A 14,006-nucleotide genomic window follows, 5' to 3' on the forward strand; every position below is an offset into this window, starting at 1 on the left:
TATGTTTAACTTTATAATAGACCACTCAATCGTTTTCCAAAATGGTTGTGCCATCTTACTTTCCCAGCAACAACATAGGAAAGTCCTCATTGCTCCCCACTCTTGCTAATACACGGTATTGTCAGTCTTTTTAAGCTTAGCCCCTCTAATGGGTGTGTAGTGGTACTCCTTTGGGCCTTGATTTGCATTTCCCTGATGACTAATGTTGTTGAGCGTATTTTCATGTACCAATTGGCCACTAATATGTCTTCTTTTGTGGAGTGTCTATTAAATCTTTGGGCATTTGTAATTGGTTGTTTTATTTTCTCATGATTGAGCTTTATTTGTTTATAAATTATGGATACTAATTAAAATATTGAAATATTTTCCCCCTGACTATGACTTGCCTTTTATCTTCTTTTTTTTTTAATTTTTTTTGAAGATTTTATTTATTTATTTGAGAGAGAGCATGAGCGAGGAGGTCAGAGGGAGAAGCAGACTCCCCATGGAGCCAGGAGCCTGATGTGGGACTCGATCCCGGGACTCCAGGATCATGACCTGAGCCGAAGGCAGTCGTCCAACCAACAGAGCCACCCAGGCATCCCACCTCTTATCTTCTTAAAACTAACTAAAGAGCAGAAGTTTTTGATTTTTATGAAGTTCAAACTATTATTTTCTTTTTTAAAAAATTCATGCTCTTGGTGTCCTACTAAAAAAAATCTTCGCCTACCTACCCAAGATCATGATGATTTTCCCTTATGTTTTACTCTAGAAGTTTTATAGTTTTAGCTTTTATGTTCAGATTTATGATTAACTTTGAGTCAATTTTTTATAGGTGTATAATCAGGTCAAGGTTCATTTTTACAAGGCATATGCAATAGTTACAGTAGCATTGATTAAAAATAGTATCCTTTCCTCATTTATTTATCTTGGCACTTCTGTCTGAAGAAATCCTCTATATATGTTTGTGTGTATATACATATAAAATAAAATATGACAGTCAAATATACATAAATATATAAGTATTATGTTTTTACATATCTATGTCTGGATGTTTTTGTCACGTTCTATTGATCTGTATGTTTCTCTTATGTAGTCATATTTTAAAACTGCCAAAAGCATGTAGCAACTCCTGGCGTGGAACTGCTCCCATGATGTCAGACACTAACGCCCTCAGGCACAGTCCTTATGCGCTGGCTCAGGCTTCTGGGAGATGACACTCTGGCTCCAGTTATCATTTTGGGCTCCTCTCCCTCAGGGAGAACAAAGAGATCATAAAAGTAATTTCAAAAATTAGTTAGGAGGAGGAGGAGATATGTGGGGGGAAAAGTGATGTGATTTCTTTTTGCCAGAGTTCTGGTCATTCAAGTTAAACTTGGTTTCAAGAGATGGAGAGATGGAGAGATGGGTTAGACAGCAGAGCCATGTCTCCAGCCTAAAAGAAAAAGTTGTAGCCCTTAAAAATAAAGTGGGAAACAATCCCATTTTATAATATTGAAACATGCAAATGGATGTTAGAGCGTCTGCTTAGAGGTAATGTAAACTGTCCCTCTCAAGAGAATATTTTACTTCATGCCTTTATTCTCCCCCAAAACACCTATTTAACTGTTTCCTATTGGTCAAGAACAAAGTTTTTGGATAAGAAGTCATAGCAGGGCTTTTCTATTCCTCAAAACAACTTGGTTGTCAGTAAACTTTCTGATTTACTAGAAATTTGAAGTGGTTGGTGAAGTCAACAGGTTAATCAGTAGCTCAGGTCTCTAAAAATTACTGACATTTAATATTATTATGTTTAGTTGACTGCTTTAGGGTCTATCTGCAGAAATAGTGATCCTCAACGAAAACAGGTGAAAAGTTTGAAAAAAGTATAAAATGTTGAGTGTGCATTCCAAACAGGTTATTTGGCATTTTGCCAAATCAGACAATTATATTTAGCTTTTCCTACCACAGAAATTCTTCTATCTCCATTTCTTGGGCATGGGAGAGGGGGGTGGCAGGGATTGGCAAAGGGAGAGGAAGAGAGCAATCTTAAGTAGGTTCTGCGCCCAGAGTGGAGCCTGGGCTGGGCTGGATCTCACGACCCTGAGATCATGACCCAAGACAAAATCAAGAGTCAGAATCTTAACTGACTGAGCCACCCAGGCGCCCCTCTCCTGCCTGTATTTCTACATCACTCAACATGGTAAGGCTAACAGAAAATCAAAATCAAATACGGAAACCTGGCAAATGCTTATCTGGCTTCACTGTTTAACCACCAACTGGCAAATACCTTAAGAAAAACTGCACGGGAGATAAATGATAGGGTAAAAGTACATTTTTGACCCAGGGCCCAGGCCCTCATAAGAGAAGCAGGTCTAAGATTTATAGGAAAGGATTTGGGAATGATTTCAAAGTGCTGAATAATCACAAAATTGTTTTTCCATTTAACAGAAATAATCCCCACACTTAAAAATTTTTGTTGGTAGCTTTTTTCCCCCCTCCTGCATCTGTAGTCTATTTAATAATTTTACCCCACAATCCCAGTGTTGTTATTCTAGGAAAGACTAAAGTACCTAAAAATCCATTATCAGATGTGTGGATCACAGCAAACTGTAGGCATTTAACAAATACATAACACTGATGGAATAAAGGAAGTTTCAAATGAGGTAGAACACATAAATTATCTCAAACTGGTTTTTTTTTTTTTTTTGGATGGCTTTTTACTGATGAGAAAAACTCCCTCAAGCAAAAGCTAATATATGTATTAATGGTTTCCATTCCTTTCTTTTAAGAAGTTCTCAATTTGTTGCTTAGCGAAATAAGTCAAGCAGAGAAAGACAACTATCATATGATCTCCCTGATATGAGGAAGTGGTGATGCAACATGGGCGCTTAAGTGGGTAGGAGAAGAATCAATGAAACAAGATGGGATTGGGAGGGAGACAAACCATAAGTGACTCTTAATCTCACAAAACAAACTGAGGGTTGCTGGGGGGAGGGGGTTTGGGAGAAGGGGGTGGGGTTATGGACATTGGGGAGGGTATGTGCTTTGGTGAGTGCTGTGAAGTGTGTAAACCTGGTGATTCACAGACCTGTACCCCTGGGGATAAAAATATATGTTTATAAAAAATTAAAAATTAAAAAAAATATATATTTTTTAAAGTTCTCAATTTGTTTATTAATATAACACAGATCTAATTAGAAAACATGATAATGTATTTTTAATATTTAATGTTTTAAATTTTAAGAATATTTTATTTATTTATTTGCAAGACACACACACACACACAGAGCACAAGCAGTGGAGAGACAGAGGGAGAAGGAGAAGACTCCCAGAGGAGGAGCCCAACATGGGGCTCCATCCCAGAACCCTGGGATCATGACCTGAGCCAAAGGCAGGTGCTTAACCAACTGAGCCACCCAGGCGACCTGATAATCTATTCTTTGTTAATCAAACTCAAGAATGCCAAACAGGCGATTTACGAAGAGTGGCTGTTCAAGCGAGGGCCTCACTTCCGTTCCCCGACAGAGAGAGAACGGTTTGACTCGGGGGTTACTAGCCTAAGTAGGTGCTGCCAGGATGCAAGAAACTATCTTGAGGCAGAGAATGAGGGAGAGATGCAGGAGAAAAAAGGGAAACTTCCAAGGTCGTAGGCTTGTGATCTATTTTCCCCTCGAATTAGGACGGAGCTGCAAAAAGTAGAAAGAAGGGGAAAGATGGAATCAAAATCTGTGTTGGTTTTCTTGAGGTTTAGGAGCAAAAAATAAAGCGAGAAGCAAACTAGGATCAAGGGTCTTTCAGAGCTGGACGTGATCATATAAACACTTAGTCCAGGGGGTTGCAGTTCTGTTTAGAGTCAAACCCAAAGGAACTCTTAAAACAGAGAAGAGAGCAGCGAAGCCTGGGCAAGTGGGGCAGGACCCGCGCGTGCGCACACACCCCTTCCCCGGCCCACCCCGCGCTGCGAGCCCCTGGAAATCGACGGAGCAGCCTCTGTGTCTCACTTTAAACTGAAGAAACAGACACGCAGATCCAAGTGTGTCTCACGGTCACAGCGCAGAGCCGGATGTCACGTCTCCACACAACTCACTACTTATGGGTTTGCCCCTGGGGGGAGGCAGGGAGGCGGCTGGCGTTTTGTGCAATCAGCAGGGTGAGCCGTGGCGGTGAGAATCGCTCAGGAAGAAGGCGGGAGGGCCGCATCTCCGCGGCGCCAGGGGCGGTGCGGGCCCTTCGCCCGGACTCTTCCCCCTTGCGGCCACCAGGTGGCGCGCCTGGCCCGCGGGTAGCGTCTGCGCGGGGAGGGGCTGCGGGAGGGGGACGCCCTCGCGCGTGCATCGCCTTGGAAACGGAAGGCGCTGCTGCCGCCGCGGTGTGGGTGGGCCTGGTCCGCGGGCGGGTTGCTCGCGCTACTAGCGAATCCACTGCAGTGCATCCGCACCTGGAAGCCGTCAAGGGGAGGTAGGGAGACTGGCAGGGCTCCCCGCTCGGCCCCTGACTCCTTCCAGTCTGACACTTAAGACTTGACATCTCCGCCCCACCCCCACCAGCCCTCGGAGCTGGCTCCGAGCCCACAGGGGCCCGGGGTCGCGTCCTCCTGGCGATCTCCTTGCTCCTGGACCGTTGGAAAACCGCCAGGAGGGGTCCTCATGGGCCCGCCCCTGCTCACGCAGGAGATAGTAAGGGAAGGAGATCTTTTGATCTGTTCAAAACACTGCTCTCTCTTTCCTCCTTGCAGTAGCACCCCCGGATGCGTTGCTAATTTCTCTTCTAGATCTTCTGTTCCTGGAGGGCAGGATCTAAATATAATTGAGGTTTGTAACTCTCGCGGTGCGCTCACAGCCTCTAGCACACCGTACCTGCTCAGGAAACGAATCCTTCCATTCGTGTGGAGTTTGAGGCTCAACAGTATTCCCAAAGCGTTTGAGCTTCCTTTGTAACCCTGACGGGAGGCAGGAAAGATGCGAGAGAGCCCAGGGTCAGAGGGGGTTCAGCGGCGTGTTCGAGGTTATAAAACTCACTAGTGGAGGAGCTGGGACTCAAGTCTCCATCTGCTTAGTGCTCTTCTCACCGCACTCCCAGTTCTGTGAATGCCTTTTGAGTGAGGGCTCCCACAGCCTGCATCCTTCTCGGGCCCCGCGCAGAGCCCTCCTGCCGGGGTGCTCCCTGAGTGCCCTGAGTGTCGTTTCTGGTCTCTTCCTCACCCTCCCAGTCCGCAGACTGGCTTCCGCTCCTGGCGCTGGAGGCTGCAAACATCCTTCTGAAGAGGACACTTAGTTTCTTTCTTTGATTAATTTGTTAGATTTGTGTAGTACCTTGCTTCTTCACTCCCCTTCTGACTCCATGATTAATTCTGTGCTGGCAAGAGAGAGTTGAGGAGTGGCTGGGAGAGGAAAGATGTCCCACTGAAGAAAGAAATATATACACATATAATTTCTGTGAAGGCAGAGAAGGAAAGTGATAAGATTGGGCATTTATCATTGTGTGTCTGATAACAGTTCATGGATTTCCTTGAATCCCGCTCCCCACCCCACCCCAAGACCTGGTTCCAGTAGATTCATATTCACCACTGTTCTTTGAAGCTAGAAGCCTTTTTGTTCTCTTCCACCACCCGAGGATGAAAATACTACATGTATTTCCCTTATCCTTACAATATTTTTTTCATAATTAGGTTTCTGTTCTTTTTTTTTTTTTAAGATTTTATTTATTTGACAGAGAGAGATCACAAGTAGGCAGAGAGGCAGGCAGAGAGAGAGAGAGGAGGAAGCAGGCTCCCTGCTGAGCAGAGAGCCTGATGCGGGACTCGATCCCAGGACCCTGAGATCATGACCTGAGCTGAAGGCAGCGGCTTAACCCACTGAGCCACCCAGGCGCCCAGGTTTCTGTTCTTTTGTGGCATTTTTAACTTTGAAGGATACCAAGAGTTGGGGGGTAGAAATGTAGTTCTGGTTGCTAGAAAAGTTAGTATAATATAGTGCTCTTCAAACTATGTCATGAACAATTCTGGAGGAGAAGATAGACTGATTTTTAACGTAAGAGTCCAGCATAATTTGAGAACTGCTGTTCAGAAACGTGCCACTGATCAAAGGATTTGTGTTGGTGAAGAAAATATGTGGTAATGTAATATAAATCATCAATTAGGCAAGTGAAAGTCAAAAACATCATTTATCCAGATTTTTATTTATTTTTTAAATATCAGGTACATTAATAATAGTTAACTTTATTACTTTTTTTTTTTTTAAGTGGGCTCCATACCCAACATGGAGCTTGAACTCACAATCCAGAGACTGAGCCAACCAGCCCCCTCTATCCAGATATTTTTTAAATACCTCAATTTGAATATATAGTGGTTTAACACATCTCCAGACTGGCTGTGTTTTATAGCTTAAAGCTGTTTTGTGCTGTATATACATAATTGATTAAAAAAACAAGGATGAATTTGTTTTAAGCTAACTCTTAGGTGATAGTCTCACTACTAAAAGGCTTTAAATGAATTCAGGGCTTTTTATGATATACTAAAGAGTATTTCTAAGACATTAACAAAGTATTAAAAATATATTTTACCATAAGTGAGAATTTGAATTTAAAGGTGATTTACTTTCAGGGCCCCTGGGTGGCTCAGTCAGTTGAGCATCCAACTCTTGATCTTGGCTTGGGTCTTGACTTCAGGGTTGTGGGTTTGAGCCCCACACTGGGCTCCATGCTGGGCGCAGAGCCTACTTAAATAAGATTTACTTTCTAAATTAAGGGTATATACAATATTATGAGCAAGTAAATAGTGCCATTGGTAAAGAAAGTGAGTACACATTATTTGTAGGTCATTCAAATTAGACATTTATTAAACATCTAGTTTGCATCTATGGGAGATGCTGGCCTTTGGGCCAAAATATATTTTTGAAAACCCAAAGATGGTTTGTTGAAGTGATGAGTTGTTATTCAGTATTAAAGGAGTTGTGTTTTGATGAGGATGAATGCCACAAATGTTTTCAAATATATACTGCAATTAACACTATATTGAGAGAGTAGACATCATTATTATTATTTATTAGATTTGTGTATTTATAGCTAGTTCATGGCAGAGCCAGGAATAGCTAGACCTCAAGACTTCCAACACCCATATAGAGATCTTTTAACTAAACCTCTGCTCTCAACCTCTGAGGGAATCTTATTCAGAACTTTTGCCATTACTAATGCTATTAAGTAAATATCTTCCATTTTAATCTACATTTATATAAAAACATTGGCTAACAAATATCAGAATTCATTCCAAATGCCCAGAAAGGTATCGGGGCAGAACTGCCATCCCTCCCAGCCTCCACAAAATTTGAAAAGAATCATTAGGAGGCTTCTGGATATTCATGGCTCCGCAAAGTCATGAGAAAAGTCATTAGGAACTTTCTACATATTGAGCCAGGATCCTGAGAATGCACTCTTTGTTTTTTGGGTAATTTTGCAGGGCCGAGTAAAGCATTAAGGGGTAACAGTACATTTGAAGAAGATGGCTATTATATAGCCAAACAGACAACATTATATAGCCATTTTACCCAAACAGATTTTTTTACTTTTCACTGAGAAGCATTCAGAGAATATATTTTGAAACATTTTCTGATGGAAAGTGGTTATGGGGTGCGCTCTGAAAAGAGCTGAGTTTTTCAAATAGAGCCTCCGTGCTTCCTCGCCAGCCCTCCCTCCATGGCTTATGTTACTAAAAGCCCCAACAGCGCTGGGAAAGGAAAAACATGCAGAAAAGGTCGAACTGTGGGCAGAGATCTCCGGAGCCTTCATCACCTGCACGATCTTGCTAGTCTTTTAAAGTTGCTCATTATTTTTTTAAAGTTCTGCTGGGGTATGCTTCTTTCTTCCCATCTGTCTGAGTAGAGATCTTGTCTTTTCCCGATTTTATAATTAAGGGCCAGGTAAAGCCATTCACAGAGCCAGTGCTGACTAGATAGTTTCAGTTCCTGATAAACAGATTAGATGTCCCTCTGTCAGGAATAGTCTATGCAAAAACTTCCTGAAAGATTATGTTACTTTGTGAAAATTTTTTTCTATGATTCTCACCCTTTGCTGAGTTAGAAATCCTCTAGATGGTCAGGAACTGTAAATCCTTGTAAATGTTTATGAAAATCCCCACTGCTTATGGGACATTATCAAATGTAGAAGTACTTTCTGAAGTAAGGTTATTAGCTCATTGCAAAAATGCATCTAATAAGAGGGCAAGCCAATGCTTACTAATTTTCTGGAAAGTGAAACAATGAATATTAATAGAGTTTATGCATAAATCATTTGTGCTTCATGGACCCACATTTTCGCTCATATTTTATTAAAGCCCTTTGCCATGAGCTGCAGTTACGTAACTAATTATACTTTAGGCAGAAGAGTTGAAAACCTCAGAGCCAGGTAACTGAAGTAATTGAACAAGATGAGGTCATTTTCCCCCCAGCACCAGATGGGTACTGTAGGTGGAAACACTAACATTTGATCTCTTCCATATGACTCAGAAAGAAAATGAGAGATCAAGGCTACCATTTGTTTTAACTATAAATGAAATATTTATAGTAAAAATCACTATTAAATAGTAACCTACTGTTGCAAAATGAAACACTGACCAGCATGTTATCTTTTCATGTAATTGTCAAGGTAAAAATTCCAATTCTAAAATAGAAAATAATATTAAAATTCAACTCTGCATCTGAAACGAAAGCACTTATTCTCAGCTGGTACGTTTCTGTGAACCATGATGGTACAATGACATATTTTAGTGTGTCGTTTATGAAACTGTTCACAAAACTTTCACCTCTGAGATGATACCACTGAATATATTATTCTGTCCTAATGGGCTAAATCTTTCTGTTGTGTAACCTGTGTGCTTTTCAGCTGGAAGGTATCAGAGAATGTTTGCATTGAGGTATACTCTAATCTGTTAGTGTAGAGAGATGAACACAGTCGGCTGGAAAAGTCTCAGACACAAAAACTGAGCCTGGCTGGAGGTCTAGGAAAACATGTTTCATCTCAGTGAGATTTTCCACTGTGGATCTCAGTGATCTATGTGGATGCCAGTTCAGGGACCCAAGTCAGTGATGAGGGTTGACAATAGCAAACTGCATGCATTAGTTTTTCCACATATCATCATACTTGGCAGCAAGCAGACATCACCTTCTTTACAGTTACCTGGAGTTTGAAGAAGCATGATCTGGAGCTTTAAGCAAATGGCCATATTTAATCCTTACAATGGCTTTTAGAGTAAGATTTTTGCTCTCACTTTACAGATGATGAAACTGAAGCTCAGAAAGATTAAGTACCTTCTCAAGGTCACATAGACAACAAGTGGTGGATCTGGGATTAAAACATGTCTGCCTAATTCATCCATCCATTTCTTTCTTCTGATGAGGATTTCTTGTGCATCTACTTGTGAGGTGGGGAAATAGATTAATGCAGAAGAATTATATCATTCCCACTCTCATGGAGTTTCCAGCCTTTTAAATAAATAATTACAAAGGCTAAATTCTTTCTACCATACTCAACTACTAATACACTGATTGAAGTTTAGGCACATTTTTTTGAGATTAATTGAAATTAAAAGATAAAATTATGTAACAGAAGACCATATAATCTGAAAAGAAGTACTTTAGTACCTATACAAAAAAATCTATCCATGAGGTATTCTTGTTTACTATAAAAATGTTTGAACAGTGGACCTGATTTTTTTCTTTTAAAATATATTATTTTTTATAATTTTTATTACTGATTTAAAAAGCAATTAATAGCTGATGAATAGTTACTATTAATAAAAGTTATTATTACTATTATTTTGCATTTGTAAACCTCTTAGCCATTTAAAAAACCATTTGAATATGCTTTTATTTGCTCTTTATAACAACCCTGGCAAAACCTAAGTCTTTTCAATTCCAGTTTCTTGGTGCTCATTGAAAATTGTGCTTTTGTCTTATCTTAATTTTTTAAAAAATTAACAGACATTTCCTGATCTGCTACTATGGGCAGTGCACGTTGCCAAACACTGTGGAGAAATAAAATAACTGAAAAAGTTTAGTCCTTGTTTTTAAAAAAGTTTGATAGGGACAACAGATGTAGATGGATAACACAGAGGATGAGTCTCTTAGAAAGTTTTGGGTGGAGAAGTGCTATACCTGGCCAAACATGGAACTTATCAGACTCAAGAACCCACTGATTCATGATGCCCCAGCACTGCAGTGGATAATAGGTCTGGGGACATCGAAACCTGAGTGGAAAAAACAGTTTTAAATTAAGTCCCAGAAGTTCTTCATCTTGAATAAGTACAGGTAGGGGGCAAGGACAGAATTTACTTACTTCTCCTATTTCTTTTCTAAACAGGTATGCTTCTTACTAACTAAGCAACCCAATGGATAGCACAGCGAAAGCAAATAAGAAGGATATTCAATATGGGCCACACAAAGAAGTCAAATTGCCTACCAGTGAAGCACTTCTCGACTACCAGTAAGCTTAGATTATGGAATCTAAATGTTCCCATCTGTAAATGGAAATCACTGTTAAGATTTCTATAATTCCAAATGGAAAGTGATACACTCAAAACCTGTCAAGAGAGCTAGCCATGTGCATACTTTTCAAAGTTTTGAAATTTGACTATAACATATTCCAAGTAGTAGCAATGAAACAACATTCAATAATGTGGTTTTGGCTCCTTCTCTCCCTCTGATGTATTATTTGTCACTCTCCCACATACTGTATATATAATTTGTATATAACAGCTGGCTGACTTAACCTCTTAAAGCACAACATAGAATAGTTCATGTACATTTATAGAAGAGTAAGAGATTTTTCATTTCTAGATATTCCAATGAGTAATATCTCCAGAGATAATAGAAATCAAATCCAAATTGTGCAATTATTTTTAATAAAAATATTCCCCAGTGTCTTACTCCCAGGAGCTGGAGACAAAACTAGAGGTAATACCTATTCTATGTTTACGATGTATCCAATTCATAGATAGCAAATCCCTGAGGAGATTTTGAACCTCAGCTTTTGGCAGAGGGTAAGTGTCTTAATGTGTAATTCTTAGGGAGTGAATGAGTTCATTTCAGTCCTTTCCACATAAGAATGTATTTCATAACCCTCAACAACGTAGTTTTAGAAGGAATATACCTCAATGTCATAAAGGCCATATATGAAAACTGTGCAGCTAACATCATACTCAGTGGGGAAAAACCGAGAGCTTTTCCCCTAAGGTCAGCAATAAGGCAAGGATGCCCACGCTCACCAGTTTTACTCCACATAGTTCTAGCCACAACAATCAGACAAGAAAAAGAAATAAAAGCCATCTATATTCATAAGGAAGAAGTAAAATTTTCACTATTTGCATATGAGATGACACCATTATAGAAAATCCAAGGGTACCTGGGTGGCTCAGAGGGTTGGGCCTCTGCCTTCGGCTCAGGTCATGATCTCAGGGTCCCAGGATCAAGCCCCTTGTCTGGCTCTCTGCTCAGTAGGGAGCCTGCTCCTCTCTCTCTCTCTCTCTCTCTCTCTCTGCCTGCTTCTCTGCCTGCTTGTGATCTCTGTCTGTCAAATAAATAGATAAAATCTTAAAGAAAAAAAAAAAGGAAAATCTAAAAGACTCCACCAAAAACCTACTAGAACCGATACATGAAATCAAGAATGTTGCAGGATACGAAATCAATATACACAAATCTGTTGCATTTCTACACACTAATAATGAAGTAGCAGAAAGAAAAATTAAGAAAACAATCCCATTTCACCAAAAAGAATTAAATAGCTGGGCATAACACTTAACCAAGGAGGTAAAAGACCTGTACTCAGGAAACTATAAAACACTGAGGAAGGAAACTGTAGGTGATACAAACAATGCTCATGGATTAGAAGAACAAATATTGTTAAAATGTCCATACCAGCTAAAGCAATCTATATATTTAATGCAATCCCTATCGAAATACCAATAGCATTTTTCACAGAACTAGAACAAATAATCCTAAAATTTGTATGGAACCACAAAAGACCCCAAAGAGCCAAAGCAATCTTGAAAAAGAACCACACTGGAGGTATGACAATCCCAGATTTTAAGATATACTACAAAGCAGTAGTAATCAAAACAATATGATACTGGCACAAAAACAGACATGGAGATCATCAGAACAGAATGGAAAGCCCAGAAATAAACCCATGCTTATAAGGTCAACCAATCTTTGACAAAGGAGGCAAGAATATGCAATGAAAAAAAAAAGTAGTCTCTTCAATAAATGGTGTTGAGAAAACTGCACAGTCACATGCAAAAGAAGGAAACTGGGCCACCTTCTCATACCATACACAAAAGTAAACTCAAAATGGACTAAGGAACTTAAGGTGACACTGAAATCATAAAAATCCTAAAAGAGAGCAGAGATAGTAATTTTTCTGACATCAGTGATAGCAACATTTTTCTGGATATGTCTCCTGAAGCAAAGGAAGCAGAAGCAAAAATAAACTATTGGGACTACATCAAAATAAAAAGCTTTCACAGCAAAAGAACAATGAACAAAACTAAAAGACAACCTACTAAATGTGAGAAGATATTCACAAATTACATATCCAAAAGGAGTTAGTATCCAAGATATATAAAGAACTGATACAACTTAGTCCACACACACACACACACACACACACACACACACACATCTAATTGAAAACTGGCAGAAGACATGAGCAGACATTTCTCCAAAGAAGATACCCAGATGGCCAGAAGACACGAAAAGGTGCTCAACATCACTCATCATCAGAGAAATGCAAATCAAAACTATAATAAGATATCACCTCACGGGTGCCTGGGTGGCTCAGTGGGTTAAGCTGCTGCCTTCGGCTCAGGTCATGATCCCGGGGTCCTGGAATCGAGTCCCGCATGGGGCTCTCTGCTCAGCGGGGAGCCTGCTTCCTCCTCTCTCTCTCTCTCTGCCTCTCTGCCTACTTGTGATCTCTCTCTGTCAAATAAATAAATAAAATCTTTAAAAAAAAAAAGAAAGAAAAGAAAGATATCACCTCACATCCGTCAGAGTGGCTAACATCAAAAATACAAGAGACTAAGTGTTGACGAGGATGACAAGGAAGAAAAAGGAACGTCGTCAAATGTGGGTAGGAATGCAAATAATCTCCCCACACAGAAAACAGTATGGGGGTTCCCCAAAAAACTAAAAATAGAACTACCTTATAATTCAGTAATTGCACTACCTAAAAAATATAAAAACAGTAATTCAAAGGGATACATGCACCTTTATGTTTATTGCAGCATTCTTTGCAATAGCCAAACTATGGAAGAGCCCAGGTGTCCACTGATAGATGAGTGGAATATATAAATATATATCATATATATATATACATATATATATACACACATATTTTATTATATATAATATATAATTGTATATTTATAAAACTATATAATTATATACTATAACTATAATGATTATTATAAATATAAATAATATGATATATAAATATATATATAAATTAATGAAATATTACTCAGCCATAAAAAAGAATGAAATCTTAGCATTTGCAACAACATGGATAGATCCACAGAGCACAATGCTAAGTGAAATGTCAGTCAGAGAAAGACAAATACCATATGATTTCACAAATATGTGGAATTTAAGAAACAAAACAAATGAATAAAGAAAAAAAGAAAGACAAGCCCAAAACAGACGCTTAACTACAGAGAACAAAAGGATGGTTACCGGAGGGAAGGTGGGGAGTTGGGTATTGGAGAAATAGGTGCGGGGAATTAAGGGCACACTTACCTTGATGAGTACTGAATAATGTATAGAATTGCTGAACCACCATATTGTACACCTGAAACTAATATAATATTGTATGCCAACTATACTGGAATTAAATTTAAAAAAAAAAAAAGACATGTACTTCTTGCATCTACTGAACAAGTACTTGAATGTTTACCTAGTCCAAGGCAAGTGCTAGAGGACATCAGCAAACAGACCATCCAGTTCCTACCCAGATGAGGCATGGGAGACAGACATTAGATAACTACTTCAAGTTTTTTTTTT

General features: G+C 39.4%; 1 protein-coding gene across 4 annotated transcripts in view; it reads left to right on the plus strand.

Annotated features, from left to right (window-relative positions):
* The first annotated feature begins 4,304 nt into the window (after positions 1–4,304).
* CCDC83 (coiled-coil domain containing 83) overlaps positions 4,305–14,006 on the plus strand; it is a 56,385-nt gene continuing 46,683 nt past the window's right edge. For 3 of the 4 annotated variants that reach the window (XM_004763525.3, XM_004763524.3, XM_013061958.2), the window contains exons 1-2: positions 4,305–4,419; positions 10,312–10,434. In XM_004763525.3, coding sequence (XP_004763582.1) covers positions 10,340–10,434 — 95 coding nt within the window. In that variant the 5' untranslated portion in view covers positions 4,305–4,419; positions 10,312–10,339. Of the gene's footprint in view, positions 4,420–4,667; positions 4,773–10,311; positions 10,435–14,006 lie in introns of those variants that run through there. The other variant, XM_013061956.2, reaches the window with a different exon arrangement.

The sequence above is a fragment of the Mustela putorius genome, unplaced genomic scaffold (assembly GCF_011764305.1).
Source record: "Mustela putorius furo isolate JIRA1106 unplaced genomic scaffold, ASM1176430v1.1 tig00003987_pilon_pilon_pilon, whole genome shotgun sequence".
Taxonomy (NCBI): Eukaryota; Metazoa; Chordata; class Mammalia; order Carnivora; family Mustelidae; genus Mustela; species Mustela putorius.